This window comes from Numida meleagris, chromosome 2 (genome assembly GCF_002078875.1).
Source record: "Numida meleagris isolate 19003 breed g44 Domestic line chromosome 2, NumMel1.0, whole genome shotgun sequence".
In the NCBI taxonomy this organism is placed as follows: domain Eukaryota; kingdom Metazoa; phylum Chordata; class Aves; order Galliformes; family Numididae; genus Numida; species Numida meleagris.
Window position 1 is genome coordinate 46,935,526 of NC_034410.1, and position 16,221 is coordinate 46,951,746.

At 42.6% G+C, this 16,221-nt stretch overlaps 1 protein-coding gene across 1 annotated transcript in view; it reads right to left on the reverse strand.

Moving 5' to 3' along the window:
- Nucleotides 1-16,221, reverse strand: part of EEPD1 (endonuclease/exonuclease/phosphatase family domain containing 1) — a 61,587-nt gene that overhangs the window by 11,053 nt on the left and 34,313 nt on the right. The window contains exons 2-3 of the mRNA XM_021388113.1: nucleotides 16,156-16,207; nucleotides 336-446 (exon numbers count right to left, since the gene is read on the reverse strand). Of these exons, the coding sequence (XP_021243788.1) occupies nucleotides 336-446; nucleotides 16,156-16,207 (163 nt within the window). The remainder of the gene's footprint in view (nucleotides 1-335; nucleotides 447-16,155; nucleotides 16,208-16,221) is intronic.

Here is a 16,221-nt window from a genome sequence, read left to right on the forward strand (position 1 = left end):
AGCAAAATGAAGGGCTCTTTTCTTATCCTAATATGAAGCCTTTCTTCTGCATTTCTGTACTGTGTTTATCTGTTACACATCCTCAAAACACACAGGCACCTTTCTCCTTACATCTATGCCACAGATTGGGGAAAATAATTCTTCCAAAATATCAATAGGACAGTCAAATTGAATTCTACATGAACAGTCAGCTTAAAAAAGAAGGAAAAAAAATTTGCCAACCTTGCCAAAAAAAGATTTGCAAAATGTTTTGCCTTCAACAGATTAAAAATATGTCCCTGGTTAGAGGGAGAAAAAAAAGTGAAGCAAAAGTTCAAACATAGGGATTCATGTACCTTATGTAGCTGGCCTGAGGGTTTTTCGGAAACAACACCCTTCCAGCATCCTCTAGGGCCCTTCCACTTGCGGATGTTTGGCAGCGTCGGCTGGTTCAGCTCCATACAAAACTAGAGAGAGAGACAGAGGCGGAGGAAAAAGATTAGCTTTGTAAGACTTGAAAAAGAACTGCAAAAAAGCATGCAAAAAGGCATTGACAGAGCGCACCGTGGAATATAGACCATAGTCTCTACTGAAATGTTAAGTAGTGCCCAGCTACAAATCTGAGGTTGTTTCTGCCTGAGGCCAAGGAAGCTGTATCAAATTGTTAGCTACAGAATTTAAGCTTTGATTTTTAACCACTGCAATAGCCTAGGCCAGTCCCAAAAGGGAAGCTTGCTAATGTGGAAAGAACAAAAGCCAGTCTTTAGCACACATGTGGGATACAAAACCCCTGCTTCCCAGGAAGGCTCACGCAGGAGGTGGTCTGAGACAGGCCCCAGAGACACAGCATAGCTGGAGACTGGGTAAAAACAATGCAAAAGCTGCAAGCAGAAGGTATGGGAAAAATGCCTAAGTTTCTTCCTTGGGCTCCTTTTCCCGCAAAGCACCAGCTTGTGCTGGGCAGTCAGGCAGGGGGCTCTGGGGGCAGGAAGCCCCATGCAGCAGTGCTGGCTGCTCTCCAGCGATCCAGAGGGGCCAGAGGAAGGGAGGAGGCCAGACTCAACAGCCGGCACTCAGCTGACAGAACCTCTTTGGGGTTTGCAGCTCCAGGAAGTGCTTGTGGCTTGAAAGCAGGTTCTAAGGAAGCAACAAGTCGGCATGTGAAGAGTTCAGGCTAATAAACGGCAAACAAACTAATGTGCCCAAGGGTGGGCTTGGGTACTCTGAGGGGTGATAAATCAGAGGAACGAGGTCCTCCATGCTACAAGGCACGTGCATTTCAATGGGCAAGTGAAAAACAACAGCCAGAAAACATGTACCAGAGACCAGCCGTGCACGCAATACACCTGCTGTAATAGTACCCTATGCACTGACTACAGCTGTGGTATGGCAGATGCATTCTGGATGCTTGAGACTTCTTGTGCACGCAGGGACTGGCTGCACATCTGCACACACAGCACTCAGACAGATTTCCATTGCCAAGCATATGGTCAGAGCTATAGAGGCTGCACAGTAACACCTAGCAGAACAAGGATGCTGGAACTGTGGACACCTTGGAAAGAACTCACATCCACCTGGATAAGGTCTTGCAAGTGAAATAATAATAATAAAGACCATGCATTGGAAAACCTGGAATCGGGAGCCCCTTGTATGCAGATGCTATGAAATACTTCTTGCCAGCAGTTTCAGAATGGAGCTTCCTAGGAGAAGCTAGAGCCCTTGGCAAAGTTCAGATGGAACTTTCTCTGTTCCAGTTTGTGCCTACTGCCCTTTGTTCTGTCACTGGGCACCACTGAAAAGAGACTGGCCCCATCCACTTGACTTTAGGTATTTATAAGCATTCATAAGATCTCCCTTCAGTCTTCTCCAGACTGAACGGACTCAGCTCTCTCAGCCCTTCCTCATCAGGGAGGTGCTCCAGGCCCTTCATCGTCACTGTGGCCTTTCAGGACTCTACGGTAGTTCCCAGTCTTTCCTGCACTGAGAAGCCCAGAACTGGACACAGTGTCTGCTATGCACAATGGTCCTCTGCGGTAGGACACGCCTCTGGCCAGACTCAGTCTGAAGAGCTACCATCTCTTGGCAGATGGTAGTGATCATCTGCATGGATATAAGGATGATACATGGGCATAGTGAAACGGAGAAAGGCTACCACCTTTCCAACTTGACAAATGTTTTTCTACTCACGTCTATTTTACCTTTAGTTTCAAAAAGACAAATCAAACCTCGCTCTTTCACTAACTGCCTTATCTGTGAGTTCAATACCCTGGACGCTGAAGCTGTAAGCATTCACCTCTAAGACACACGCAACCCAAAAGACAACCTTTTCCTATCTTGGAAGGCCAAGATACCTTTCAGTTTTTCACTCAAAAGTGAAAATGTTTGGCACACTCTTTAAGAATTTCTTCTGGAATGTAGAGATTTGCTGGGGCTTCTGATTCAAGATGCTGCACAGCGATACTACAGCATGGCTCATCATACAGCTTCATGCAGGGCCGGGCTGATGGGTGGGTGACACTGTCACAGACACAGCAAACCACAGCAGTAACAACTATCATTCCCAATGGCATTCTGAGATGCCAAACAGCATAAACGCGGAGAATGAGTTTTCTAACATTATTAAATCAGCACCCATACAAAAAAAAAAAAAAAAAAAAAAAGTTAAAGTTAGGAGTTGAGCTGTAAACTGACAAAAGAGTTCACTTATCTCTGGGTTGCAGCTGCCCAGTGGTCAGCACAAAGTGTGCAGCAGGGCTGAGTAATGCTACAGAAACCATTGTGTTATTAAAAAGAGCATCTGCAATCAAGTAGTTTGAATATTTTGTTTCCTCCAAATTGATTTTCTTTAACTTTGCTCAACCAGAAAGACGACAAATACGATTATATGGTTTGTTTGGACAAAGCCATCAGCCCGTTCTAGGTACAGTTTCAGCAGCTGAGAGCTTCCCCCACAGCAGCTGACTTTAATTCGTGCCCATTTTCCAGGGCCCACAGGCACACAGGTTTTGAAGCTCTGGCAGTGTACTTGCTTAGGTCATGTTTTTTGCTGAACTGAGAAGGGCATTTCTTAAACCATGTTGTTCTGCCCACAAAGACCAACATCAAATAAGATTACACTTTTCCTTGTACAGTAAAAATCTACAGACAAGCTCATGGCCTACATAGGGCATGGAAAAAATATTCCTCCTTCTTTTGCAAAGTTACATCTACATCAATCTCTTTGAGGAGTTATTTCTCAACTGGTAAAGAAAAGACCTGAATTAAAACCTCAGTCAGAGCTTTTTTTTTTCCCCTCAAAATCCTCATAAGGAAAAAAGTTCTAGCTTTATTTTTTCTCATGAGCCTTTCAGCCTGCAAGTTTCCCGAAATGAAATCAGCTTTCTTTATTAAATCCTGTACATAACTGTGCCAGAACTCAAGCACATACCATGTGCTATCAGCAGCAGAAGGGCTGCTTCACAAGGACCCCTCCAGTCTCACAGTTGCTCCTGCAGCTCAGTGCTAGCTGTTCTGGTAAGTGCTGCTGGGCTGCAGGAACGTACAGCACATGGGCTCTGGATGTACTCCACACAAACAGTTCTGGAAAGGTGACCCCCTGTGACAGCCACCTGCCTGCTGCCAACGCTTGGAGCCAACAAGGGCCACCATGCCAGGAACTGGGACAAGCCCTGTGGCCTTTGCTCGCCATCAACCCATCGCTTACCCAAGAAGGGAGGATCTGAAGACGTAACTGCTCTCTGTTTACCCTGATAAGGAGCCTGTGCCTACTGCTGCCAGCCACTTCAGAAGCAGACAGGGACAGGAATGAGGTTATGACTAACACAGGGCGGCTGTAAGAAGCTGAACACACGCACTTCTGAGCAGGGGCTGAAGAGGGAATGTGAGGTGCCCTGGCAAGTGTTAACTGTGCAGTACAGGCACTAGGGAGCACACTCAGCTAGGTACGCTTGCATCCCTTGCCTGAAAAGAGGATGCATTACTCATTTGAACATTTAGGAAATCAAATGTGACCCAGGAAAACAATGCCTAAGGGCTCAATAAAGTCACATATAATTATTCATTTCTGATCAGCCCGTGACGCCTCTTTGGAGGATGCTTATTTCCAGACCTGAGTCAGAGCACAGGCTACAAAGAGAAGACAGCATATGGAGAAGCCACAGTGTGAGCCAGTTATTAGGGCATGGTGCATCTTGTCTCAGTGCACCAATCACTGCCTGAACTTCAGAAAGGCACTCAAAGCAATTAACTGTTCATTTTCTTCAATTACCACAGAAGCTTTCAGGCCAAAAGGGTACTGCAGCAAATGTCAACAACAACTTCCTCCTTCAAAGCAAAGGTGATGTTACTGCCACTTAAGAAAGAGGATTTTATTATGTTGGCTCACAACATCAGAGGCGGATGGTGGTGGTATGGCAGTAAGGGTTGAACCTTCCCGACAATATTCCGTTACATTTTGCTGCTGTGTGAAAGATGGCAGCAGAGGGGCAGTCTGACAAAATGGCACCTGACATGGAAGTATGGATGGATCAAAGGTGTGTCACTGAACTCCTCCATGCAGAAATATATGGTGTATATATATTTTTATACTATAGTATAAAAATTTTCCTGGAATTGAATGCACATTATCCTTTCTTTTCGTTATACATCCAGGAATGTACTGTACTTCTAACTCCAAAAGCAGACTTGAGTACCTGCAATCCTAATACAATCAACCAAGTACAGGACACACCTAGAGTTGGAGCTCCCTAATTGAGCCTGACCTAGAAAGCTGGGAGCAGAAAAGTTAAAAATACCTCTGAGAACCTGAAATCAACATCTTTGGTGAGGTATCCTGATTTGACACTGGTGCTCTTGAAGAAAAAGGGCATTTTGTTCGATCATGTTTGTGAGAAGGCAGAGTTAGATCGTGGAGAGCTTTGTGGGTGTTGTATTTTCCTGGGCTTGCTGTTGAGATGTGGATAAGAGAAGCTCAGGGAGCCACTCACAGCACTGCAAGGTGTGCAAAGACACAACGTAGTGAGGCTGGGGCTCTGGGCACAATTCTGCAGGCAGACAGCGCTTCTCATCCCTGTCCCCATCCCCACAGGCAGGAGTAAAGTGACACAGAGGCCTTGCAGTTGTGTCTGGGTTCTCACGTAACCGAACACAACGGCAGAGAAGGAAGCGTCATTATCGCTAAAGCCTAAAACAGCCTCAACATTGGATCCTTTTTCCTATTGACAATAGCGTAGTCTCAGGCTTTCGCTGCTTGTTTGCCTTTCCCTGAAGCGTATCCATTTCCTGTTTGCAGAAGTGGCCAAACTCTGACCACTCCTGAAAACACACAACATGGGGATGCAGACGCCGATGTGTGGGATGCACTGCAGCCTCCTTTCAGAGGAACCATGTAGATAACACAGGGGAAGGGGTGGCCCTGTGCTATTATGACTAATGTTTTATACATGCCCATTCTATTACAGCCTTCCAGGAAGACCTCATGGAAGATTTTGTAATACTTATCGATCATGTTCTTCAAGCACTGATAGTACAAAAAGGCAAACAGAACCTGGCAGGTAGATGGAGGCCTGCCAGACAAATAATTATTGGTATTTTCAAAGGAGAACAAAACTCCACAAGAAAGGTCTCAGACATACTGATACATTTTGCTTTGGAGAAAGATTGCTCTTTCTTCCTCTCATGAATAACTTTACAACGAAGAAATAATGTATTTAAAGAGTGATTTATAGAAGCCAGGTTACAAACTTTAGGAGAAGAATTGTGTGACGAAAGTTAAGATAAGGAACGAATCTACTGAAAATGCCACAGACACAGGGTTACTGCTGGCAAGGTTATCATCCCATCCTGCCATGTTAGTGCGTCCTGCTCATGCCATGTCATCCAGACCTGGGGCAACATCTTCCATTCCGTACTCACTGGCTCATCCGTCCTAGAGCTAAATCAAAGCATTAAGATCGATGACTAAGTAAATCCAGCCATCTTCCATGCTCTTTGCAAGCATTATCTAATGCATCCCTCAAACAGCTCCAGAAACTTGCTGCGAGCAGCAAAACAGATGCAGAGCACTTCAGCATTGACCATCCAGCTACAGCCCTAACCAGCATCTGTCTTCACGCATAAAACTGCACCTACAGGCACCATCATCACCTCTGCGTATCTGCACACCATGGACAAACAAAGCTTGTTTGCTCCTTTCAGACTCAGTGTGATGCAAACTAATAGAAGTTTTCTATTGCCCTACCTCCACCATGTTGCTCCAGGCGTGCAATCAATTCCTGTTCCCCCAGTAAAGTGCAATGAGCATAGTTCCATCTTGTCTAGAAATGGTGCTCAGGGACATGATTTAGTGGTGGGTTGTTAGAGTTAGGGTAGTATGGTTAGGTGGCAGTTGGACTTGATGATCTTTAAGGTCTTTTCCAACTGGAACAATTCTATGATTCTATGCACTGCTTCTGCTTCTTACATAGAAGACCAGTATTTCAGAGACACCTAGAGAGGAAGGATTTCCTTTTTTAGCTCCTGAGTGCTTCAAGCACCACGTTATGGTGAGAGAGAGCAAGCATCTGCCATGCCACAGCCTCATCATCCAACAGCTATGTGGCAACCCTTGTCCTGAATTCCAGACTCTGCTGCAAAGATCATTTCTAAGTTCAATAAGGAAAAAAGGAAACCTCCTGGGTTGAGTTCCTCAGAGGAGACAGGATGAGGAAAGCTCATTGTCCAAGCCCAGTTATGTCCAGTATAGGCAAGCAATTAAGTTGTTGAGATTGGGGTAACTGTGAGTACCCACAGAGGCATAGCTCTAGCTAAGAGAGGAACGCTAAAGCAAAGCATTAAGGGATCCCAAATTTTTTAAAACAAAATACTTCATCTTTGCAGGAGGTATCTGAGCACCTTTATGAATTTGGCTGTGTTTTGAGCCGGCCCATGGATTTGAACCAAACTGGAACATGAGGCTCTGTTCTGCAGCTGCTGCATTACTCACCCATTGTACTTTATGAATGTGCGGGAAATAATTATGCTGATAAATTTAGCATTATCTCAATTATCAAAAGTTTATAATGATTTGTTTCCATACACAAACCTGTTTGAATCAAAGCAGATTTTTTTTTTTTAAATGAGGCTTAGCAGGATCAGTTGGGGAACGGTAGGAACATTAGTTTGCACCGTCAAGTTATTTGTTTTCCTTTCTGAGTACTTATTTTGGAAGAATTCAACAATGAGTTTCTACACTGTCTTCCCAGATGAATTACATGCAGCTCACCACAGTCACCTGACTGCTTAATTTCTTGCAATATCTGAGAGGAAATTACATTCTTTATCCTTGACAATATGATTGAAAAAACAGATTGTAGCCCATAAAAGCAGTTCTGTGCTCGTCTTTTAATCATAGTGTTCCTGGGACAACAATTCAGATCATTCACTGCCATGTTCATCTAGCTTCACTGTAAACACTAGCTATTATTTATATAAACAGTATCTTTTTATAGAGTTTGAAAAGGAAGACATGGAAACCTTTGGTGCAGAGCAGCGAAATAAGTGAAAGAGGCAATGCAATAACTTAAATGCTGGGGTCACTATTAAAGGTGGATATACGATGCTCAACTACATGTTGTCAAAACAGGGCATGAAACATCTTTCAGTCAGGCTGCCACTTAACGGCATGTCATAATGTATGCTTGGCAGAAATCTGTGCTGCCTTTTTGCTGTGAAGGAGAACATCCATGCTGGCCAGCTTGTGCACGTGAGCAGTTTTGTGGATTTTTAATTTCTCATCTTTCTACTACAAGCTGAGTTTTTCCCCTTGTATTTCATGGGACAGACTTATTTTGCAGAAGACATTTCCTGAAGGCCTCCTTTCTTCCTCTTAAGAACATTATTTTAATCATAATACCAGAATTAAGGCTCAAGTGCTTGTCAAGCATGGGCATAAAGCCTTGAAATTCATTCCTGAAGCCTTTTCAAGTGTTTTTGTCTGCATAAGTAAACAGAATAATCATTAACAGCATAATGGCATGCTAAGGGAGCTGATATGCTATAAAGAACAACAAAAAAGAAACCCTCATGATTACAAGGGTATCTTTTTCATCAAGCTGCTTTTACAGGAGATGAGTGGCTGAGTTCAAGCACTTTTCCTATATTGTTACAAAGCAGTCTGCTCAACTGGTTGGCTCTGTTAAAATCATAGCCGCAACACAGATGAATTATTTACTTATTACTATGCTGTCTGCTGCAAATGTTCAGTTGCTTTTTCATTTTTTTTTTCCATCTCATTATTTCCAAACGAAGACAAGTTTCATTTTGCCTTCATTTCAGCCATCAGAAAAAAAGCACAGAGCATCTCTCGGGGAGCACACACATCTGCTTAGGGAAGTATTACTGAGATTATTAAAGTAATGAGACAATAGATTTTTTTTTATATATATATTACAAGTGTACTAATACAGAGAGTTCTTGAAGCAGTAACCAATACAGAGCTCCAAGTCTTCCATGAGGTGTGCTATTGAATGCTTAGCCAGAGCACATAGATGAACTCCATGCTGCGCCATAACCATGACAGGGAGGCTGGAACCTAGATGACCTTTAAGTCCCTTCCAACTCAAGCCAGTCTATGATTCTACGATCATGGCTACCACTCTACAGAGCCACAGCTTGTGCAGCAGATGTTTAGAGAGCTAACCTGCACACTCATTTGAACTAGATATAAGGCAGCAGGCAACCAGGAGTCAGCACCTTTCTGGGGACTCTCTTTTTCTTTTATTATTAGTTCCTGTGCCAATAGTTTTCTCATGCAACTAGGAAGCTCCTATCGATTTCCACAGTGTGGTGCAAAACCATACTACTGTGACAGCAACCTTACTCACCCAGTACACACCGTGACTACAAGAGCTGAAAATCAATTTATCAGAACCTAGCCCTTCATACAGAGGGCAAATAAAAGTCTGCCTGTGAAACATGAGACCCAAGAGTGATAAGAACTGGTTTCTTGTTCACCAATTAAAAACAAACAAACGAAATCAGCCAGCTATTTGCCATGATATGAGTCTCCTTACCTGCGCATAGCCTTGAGCCAAAGGAGAAGTTATGGGAAGACAATGTGCCAAGACAAAGAAAGAACAAAAGGGAATGGGGAAATCATATAGTTTTGAATGCTATTTATCAAGGAAAGCTGCACAAGCACAGGAGATAACTAGGTCTCAATCCACTACAATGACAAAGTTTACTCATTTCCACAGATGCAAGTAAGGTATTAGGTTTTTTTGAAACTTCTGGGATATACAGAGAGGTAAAGATGAATTGGACTGTGCTGATGTGCACCGTGAGAAAGAATAAAGCAATGCATTAAGAGAACTGACACAAAGGAGAAAGGAACAACTCTCATTATTATGCCACAGTTTGGTCACCTCCTCTACAGAGGCCTGCATCAGAAATAATTATTCACAGGGCATTTTACTTCCATCCACTCCTTTCCTACTGTTATATTACCGTTTTTCTTGGCCAATTTACATCTCTGTTTAGAACAAGCATTCTCTTCCATGATAAGAACACAAAAACAAGGAAGAGAAGAGTAATGTAATATGACTTGCCACCATTACCAGTCTCAAACATTTATTCCTCCCTCAGGCACTGATTACACCACATTACAAGACACTGTGCCACCTTCCGTAAATCTATTTGTATCTGCCCTGTATCCTATTCCATTATTTATTTCTTGGATACTTATTATTAGGAGGATCTCTTTCAGGCTGCTATCATTAGAATGTTATCTCACTTTTTTTTTTTTTTTTTAAATCTCACATGCTTATTCTTAATTCTTTTTCACACTTCTAGTTCTTAATTTAAGGAGTCTGATTTGACACTGATTCCTCTCTGAAACAGCACATTATTTATTTAAAGGTTTGCATGAGTCATAGATGGTCTTCTGTCTTCACCCAGCAGCACCCCTCCTATAGATGCCATGGCACTGTCCTCCAATCCTGACCAAAGCCCTGCTCGGACAGACGCAATGAACTCTGGCTCGCCATGGAGAGCACACACATTACTTGATCCACATAAACAGCCAAAAAAATTATTTAGGATGACATTACAAAACTCTTGCTGCTATGACAATCTACTAAGCAGGGAAAAAAAAAACCCACAAACATAAATAACCTTCCTCAAAACTGCTTCAAAATTGGTCCTGCTCTCTAAACTGCCTTTGTCTTCTGCCATCTTACAAAAGAAAGCTAGGAAAAAATGACAGATTAAGGACTCTTCATATTACCCACAGACAAAACTTAAACACATTTGTAATCATACATTTTTCATTTCTCCTTGGTCTGGAAATGTAAAGAATGATTTTACTGATGGATAAGATCAGGTTCTGTCCAGGGACCAAACTAGATGCCTCACAAAAAAAAACCCATTTGGTATAATGAGCAGTCTCCATACCACTAGTTGCCATAGATGCACAGCCATGCTTTCAGAGAGAATAACAGGGTACCTCCTAAAGGAGGGAATTTTAAGAGCCACCTGTGCCCCATAAGAAAAAAGATGGAAAACACAACTAGAAAAAACATTCAACCAAGATAAGCCAGAGATACAAGTAGCTGTGAGTGTGTGCTTCCTATGCTGCAGACCACATGATGGTGTACATGGATGGGATGACCTGGAAGAAGCCTCCCATACTGTAAGAAGTGGTGTCAACAATACAGTAGCAGAACATTGTGATTCCCTTGAACACCATCTAGTATGTCATTTCTGAGTGAGAGCAAAGTTGATGTTCACATCTGTATGATACACTTCAATTGCATTTCAACTTCTACGTATTTCATTTATACCCTTGTAAAGTCTGGGTTGAGCTCATGGTTTCTCTAACAGTTGCTGTGACAGAAATCATGGCCTCATGCTCCAATCAGCTGAAACCAGTTCAGTGGCATAGGTATAGTAACAAGTATCCTTCCCTTTACCCTGAGGTTTCTGGACCTAGGGATGGGATCTAAAAAAAGATTGCACCCCTGAGCATTACCTGCACACAGATAACAAGCAAGAGAATGGAAAGAAAGACACGGGAAAAAAAAGATGGCACCCCACATCTCCTTTTCTAGCTCTCTAAAAGCTAGACTGCTACTGTAGGGAACATCCTAGCTTACTTAAGTTTCAAAGGGGTCAACCTCTTTTTGGAAGGGACAGTTCTGAGAACAGACAGTAAATGTAACTGCTTTGCAGCAACTAATTCATTCACTGTCAATTGCCTTATATTTTTTAATCAACAGTTCTAAAGCGAAGGAAGCATGCATGAGGCTAGGCCAACCCCTATCTCCCAGAGACTGCTGCGAGATGGTGCTCTCCAGAAGATTCAGCAGCAGCGACAACACAGGATATTTTGGCTGCACAGGCAACAGCTGTACCCCAAGTGGTTCAACCTGCAGAACTCAGACAGTAGTCACAGACCCTGCAGTGGAGACACCAACAGCCCTTCCCTGCGCGTCCCACAGGAGACATCGATGACAGCTCCCAGGCTTGTGCTGGCCTGAATGTGATGAGTAGGGTTTGCCTGCAAGGGCACCATTTAGGACACGAGCAGCCACTCAGCATTCTTACTGAGTTGATGGGCCAGATACATGGCCTCAGGTGACCAGTTGCTTCGTGTCAAGCCATATTATAGTGCAGCTACAACTACTGAGTGCACGTATGAATATATTTATTGCCATGCAAGCAAGAAGTGATGTGCTTGTGCTTACCCATGTACATGGAAAACAGGAGCTCTATTCCAAACACCGCAAAGCTCCTAGGGATAACCTTTCACAAATAAACAACCTGCCTGGCTCTGAGAGGGATTTTATAAAGAACAGAGATTACAATGGGTTTAATCACGATTAAACACTGATCTGGCTCAATCTGCTCAAAAGCAGACAAAAGATAAATAAAAAACCTCCAGCAGATGCATTTCATACTGGAAATTCTGGAACCTCAATTGACGTCATACTTTTTATGTTCAGATAATATCTGGAGGAAACAGTACTGGATCAAGAAAACAAAAGCAAATTTCTAGTTAAAATTCTCCGTGCACTGTGTAGAAAGGCAAACACTACAGCAGGGAATGCACAGGGCAGCTCAGCATTTATAAACCTGTTTTCCACAGTTGCTGAAATTTCACTGTTAGAGTGATGCCACTGGAAAGAAAGAAGCACCCCCTCCTGTCCTGATCCCTTGGGTTTTATCCTGTAAAAGTGGACAACATTACTCACTCTCTGTTCAACACTCAAAGACTTTTCCCCTCACACAAAACTCTCTTCTGACTGCTGGCAGGTAACTACCAATCAGAATACTAAAGTCTCTTACTAAATAATGCCACCTCCTCGGTGTGACTCCAGTTGTGGCTCACTGATTCCTCAGGCACGGTGTGAGAACTCTACATGACAGGAAGGCACCGTATGTAGTGAGCATCACCCACATACAGGCATCTAGTCTTCCCTGTGAGTGACAAAACACAGGAAACGGGCTTCCCATCCACAGGAGACAATTCCAGCCATTGATATTGTTGAGGAAAAAGTCAGAAAAATAACACAGGTCCTAGCATTTGCTTGCTTACAGAGCTAAGCTTTCCATTTTATTCAATGGGATAAAGACCCTCTCTTCAAGGAAAGAAATAACTTTATGTACGAGGAAGAAAAAATTATCTGGAGACGCCTGATCAGTTTATTCATTTTATCATCCCAACTCTTCTTGTCCACACCAGCATTAGTGCCCAGTGGATAAACATACAATGCTTGGCCGAGGGATGGTAGAGATCTCTTCAGTACTAAGTCATCTAGAAGCTACGTGGCCACATCTAGTGCCTAACTAACACGTCCTACACTTCATAACTACAGGACCTCAACACCAGGTAAAGGACTTTCAACCCCTTTCTATTTGTGTCTTCCAAAGCTTCTCCAGTGAAGGTGGAAATCCCCATACAGAGAATGTAAGCCTACTGGTAACTAATTTCTCTCCTTACTTTCATTTCACTGACCTCTTGGACCAAGCTCACAGAACATCAATTTGCAATCACTGGCACAGACAGAACTTGACAGTGAAACTCGTTATCTTGCAGCTTGAAAATCTGGCTATCAACTTCAACAATGTTATCCCTGAAAAGAATGACAGCTCTCACCCCAACTCCTATCTTGCATAAGCCTACCCTGTGTATCTCTAATGCCAGGCTAAAGATCACTAACCACAGCAAGCAGAACTATTGTCACTCTATAGATGAATTCCACACTTCTAAAAACTGCCGGGCAGACAAAATTACACAACTTGTGTTTCCTAGGTGGGAAATCAGCAAACTGCTTGATTGTTGGAGTAAACTGGATGGTCCTTTCTCATCCCAAGTAACAGCAGATGTGCTTATTAATATACAATTAGGAACATAATGGCTTACCATTACTTGATCCCCAAAGAAAGCTCACCTTAAAAAATCCTATCAGTGCTGTACTAAATAGAAAGTTGTTGTACAGATTTTTTAACTTTCCACAATAACTTAACTCTCAAGGATAGATGAGCTCAAGAACCAGAGTAAATGCCTGGAGGGCTGCGGGAAGAAACTTTTGACAGAATACAAGGATATTTTTAACTTTGTGATTTTACCAAAATAGTAAGTTTCACAGAGATACAGCCAGACACAAATGAACTACTTACAGGTGACTGAAACACAAAATCACAGCAAATGTCAAGGATAACACCCACACCCAAATTTAATTGCATAGAATTACTCATCCAAAACTTATTGCAGCTAATGGGAGCATTCCTACCAGTTTCAGCTTAGTCTCCTGCTCTACTCGTCCTTAAATTTCGCTTCTACTGGAATAAATACTGCAGAGGTTTCTGCTCACCTCAAGTCTGCTATGCAGACCATAGGCACAGTCTGCTGTGATGGTCTATCCCAAACTAAAAGAAGTAAGCACTCCCTGCAGTGGGCACACAAAATACACAGAATGGAGAAGTCCACCCCAAAAGCACCATCACCACTTCCTTTTAAACATGCAGGCTGGAGGAACAACAAACACAAACTGAAGGATCTCTGCTGAAATTAAGGAAAGATGAGCTAATTTACTGCAGCTGAGAACATGGCTCCAGATTTTTGTCAGTGGCGCCGTTAAGAGAACACACCACTTTAGTAGCAAAACAAAAAGTATTCTGAAGACAGTGCTTCCTACACGTCTGCTGGCATCAAGCACCCATGATTGCAATTGTTTCGGCATACTTTTTGCATTAGGAAATGCACAATGGATTTAAATACTATAACAGAAAACAATGTGAAATGTCACCTGGCTAGGCGTCTCACTCTGGTTATTATCTAAAAAGATTTATTTTCCAACTATGAAAACATCATGTTCCTCTTGAGAATTATTATTCCCTTTCACTAAATAAATGCAGTTAACACTTTCCAAGTATTCTGTAGTTCTTCATCTGCAATTAAGGACTTCACCAAACTAGACTGGGTAAAGTACTCTAAAACACCTTGAGGCAGGAATGACCCAGAGCTGTGCTCCTGGCAGAGGAAATGAAGCTCCTTATGGGATGTGGCACACCAGCACACCTGGGTACCCAAAATACTTCTCTCTGCAGCCTGGGTGGCCTCAAACCCTTGTGGGAAAAAGACTGTCACAGAGGCAAGCCACCACCTGGCATCCCACCACCTGCGTTCATGACTGCCCTGGGCAAAAGGCAGTGGCCTTTCTGCAGCAGAGGAATGCCAGTGTGCCAGCAACACAATCCTATGACAGCCAGGGTGTGCTGGGTTAGCAAGTAAACATACTTGCCGTGCCATGCAGGTACCTGCAGGGATGGCCTGATGGACTGTAGCCAAAACAAACACAAAGAATCCCATCTTCCACCCAAAATTTTCTCACGTAAAGATAACTCTCGTCTTCTTATGTGACCTGGCTCTTTCATTGAGCTCATCAATTATTTTCCTATTTAATTAACAGGCTGCTGGGGTGCTCATAGTGCCAGCAGCACTCCACAGAGACAAACTCCTGATGAGCAGCACCACAGGCCAGACAAGCCGGTTAAAGAGCCAGGACCTACAATTACACCCTATCAATCACCCTTTCTGCCTTGGCAACCCTCAATGTAAATGCTACAAATTATGGCAGACTTTTGGCCAAGTTTCCCCCGACAAACATCAGGATTTTGAAAATTTAACAGGCTGTGTTTTTGCATAACACAAAGCTTCATATGGTGGGATCATTTTCAGTGGCCAAGGTGGGAAAAACATGTGAAAATAATAAAATATGTAAGACTATACATCATGGAAAAAACATCATAGATCAGTGTAGCCAAGGAAATAATGATAGACTAGAAATTGTTGTGCAATAATTTTGGGTTATTATGTTCATAGCTAACTTACAGAAATCTTCCCAGGAAAAAAGAAACCAACTGAAAATCAACCTTGTAATGAATATTGAAATATTATTTAATAATATTCTGTATTCCTGCAATATCATGCAGATAAATTATTTACAAATACAAAACTCAGCATACGTTCTCAAGCCTGAACCTGCAAGTAGGCAGGACAAGGACTCTTGTTCTAGCCTACTTTTAGCCTCCTGTATTTAAAAAATAAAGACAACTAAATTTCTTTAAACTTACATAATTCCATACTGTTGTTTTCCAGAGGGCTAAACTGGCCTTTTAAATTCTTTAAGCTTGGCATTGTATGAAAGCAGATATCAAATATTCAGAACTTAATTTAGAAGATCATTTTTCTGATACCAAGTTTTTCTGAAGAGCTTCCTGCAAAGCTTCAAACAATGGCAAAAACAGCAATTCCCACCAGGCTGAGTTCACTTTTTCTGGCTAAGCCTTGTTTTTGGAGGCCTTGGGCCAAGGGGAGGTGCACGCCTGACAAAAAGGTGAGAAATTTACTGGGTGTGAGATGCCAGAGAAGCTGACTACTGCAAACAACTACAGTTTGGTAATATTAACCTGTTTTGCAAAAGGAGTGGTTGTGAACCTTCCAAGAGTATTTTTAAAACACCAAAAACAGTCAACCTGGACAAAGCGATGCCTCCTCAACTACGTGTGCTATGTAGCTAGAAAGAGGTCCTGTTTTATGCCACATGATTTTCCACAGAGTTAAGAAATTCGACTGACACAGAGTGCTCTAAGAGCTCTAATGTATTACTACTGCTGTACTAGACACATTTTAAATACCTTTTCCAGTGCTTCTCTATCCAGCAGCTCCTGCACAGCCAAAAGCTTGATACTGTAAGAAAAAAC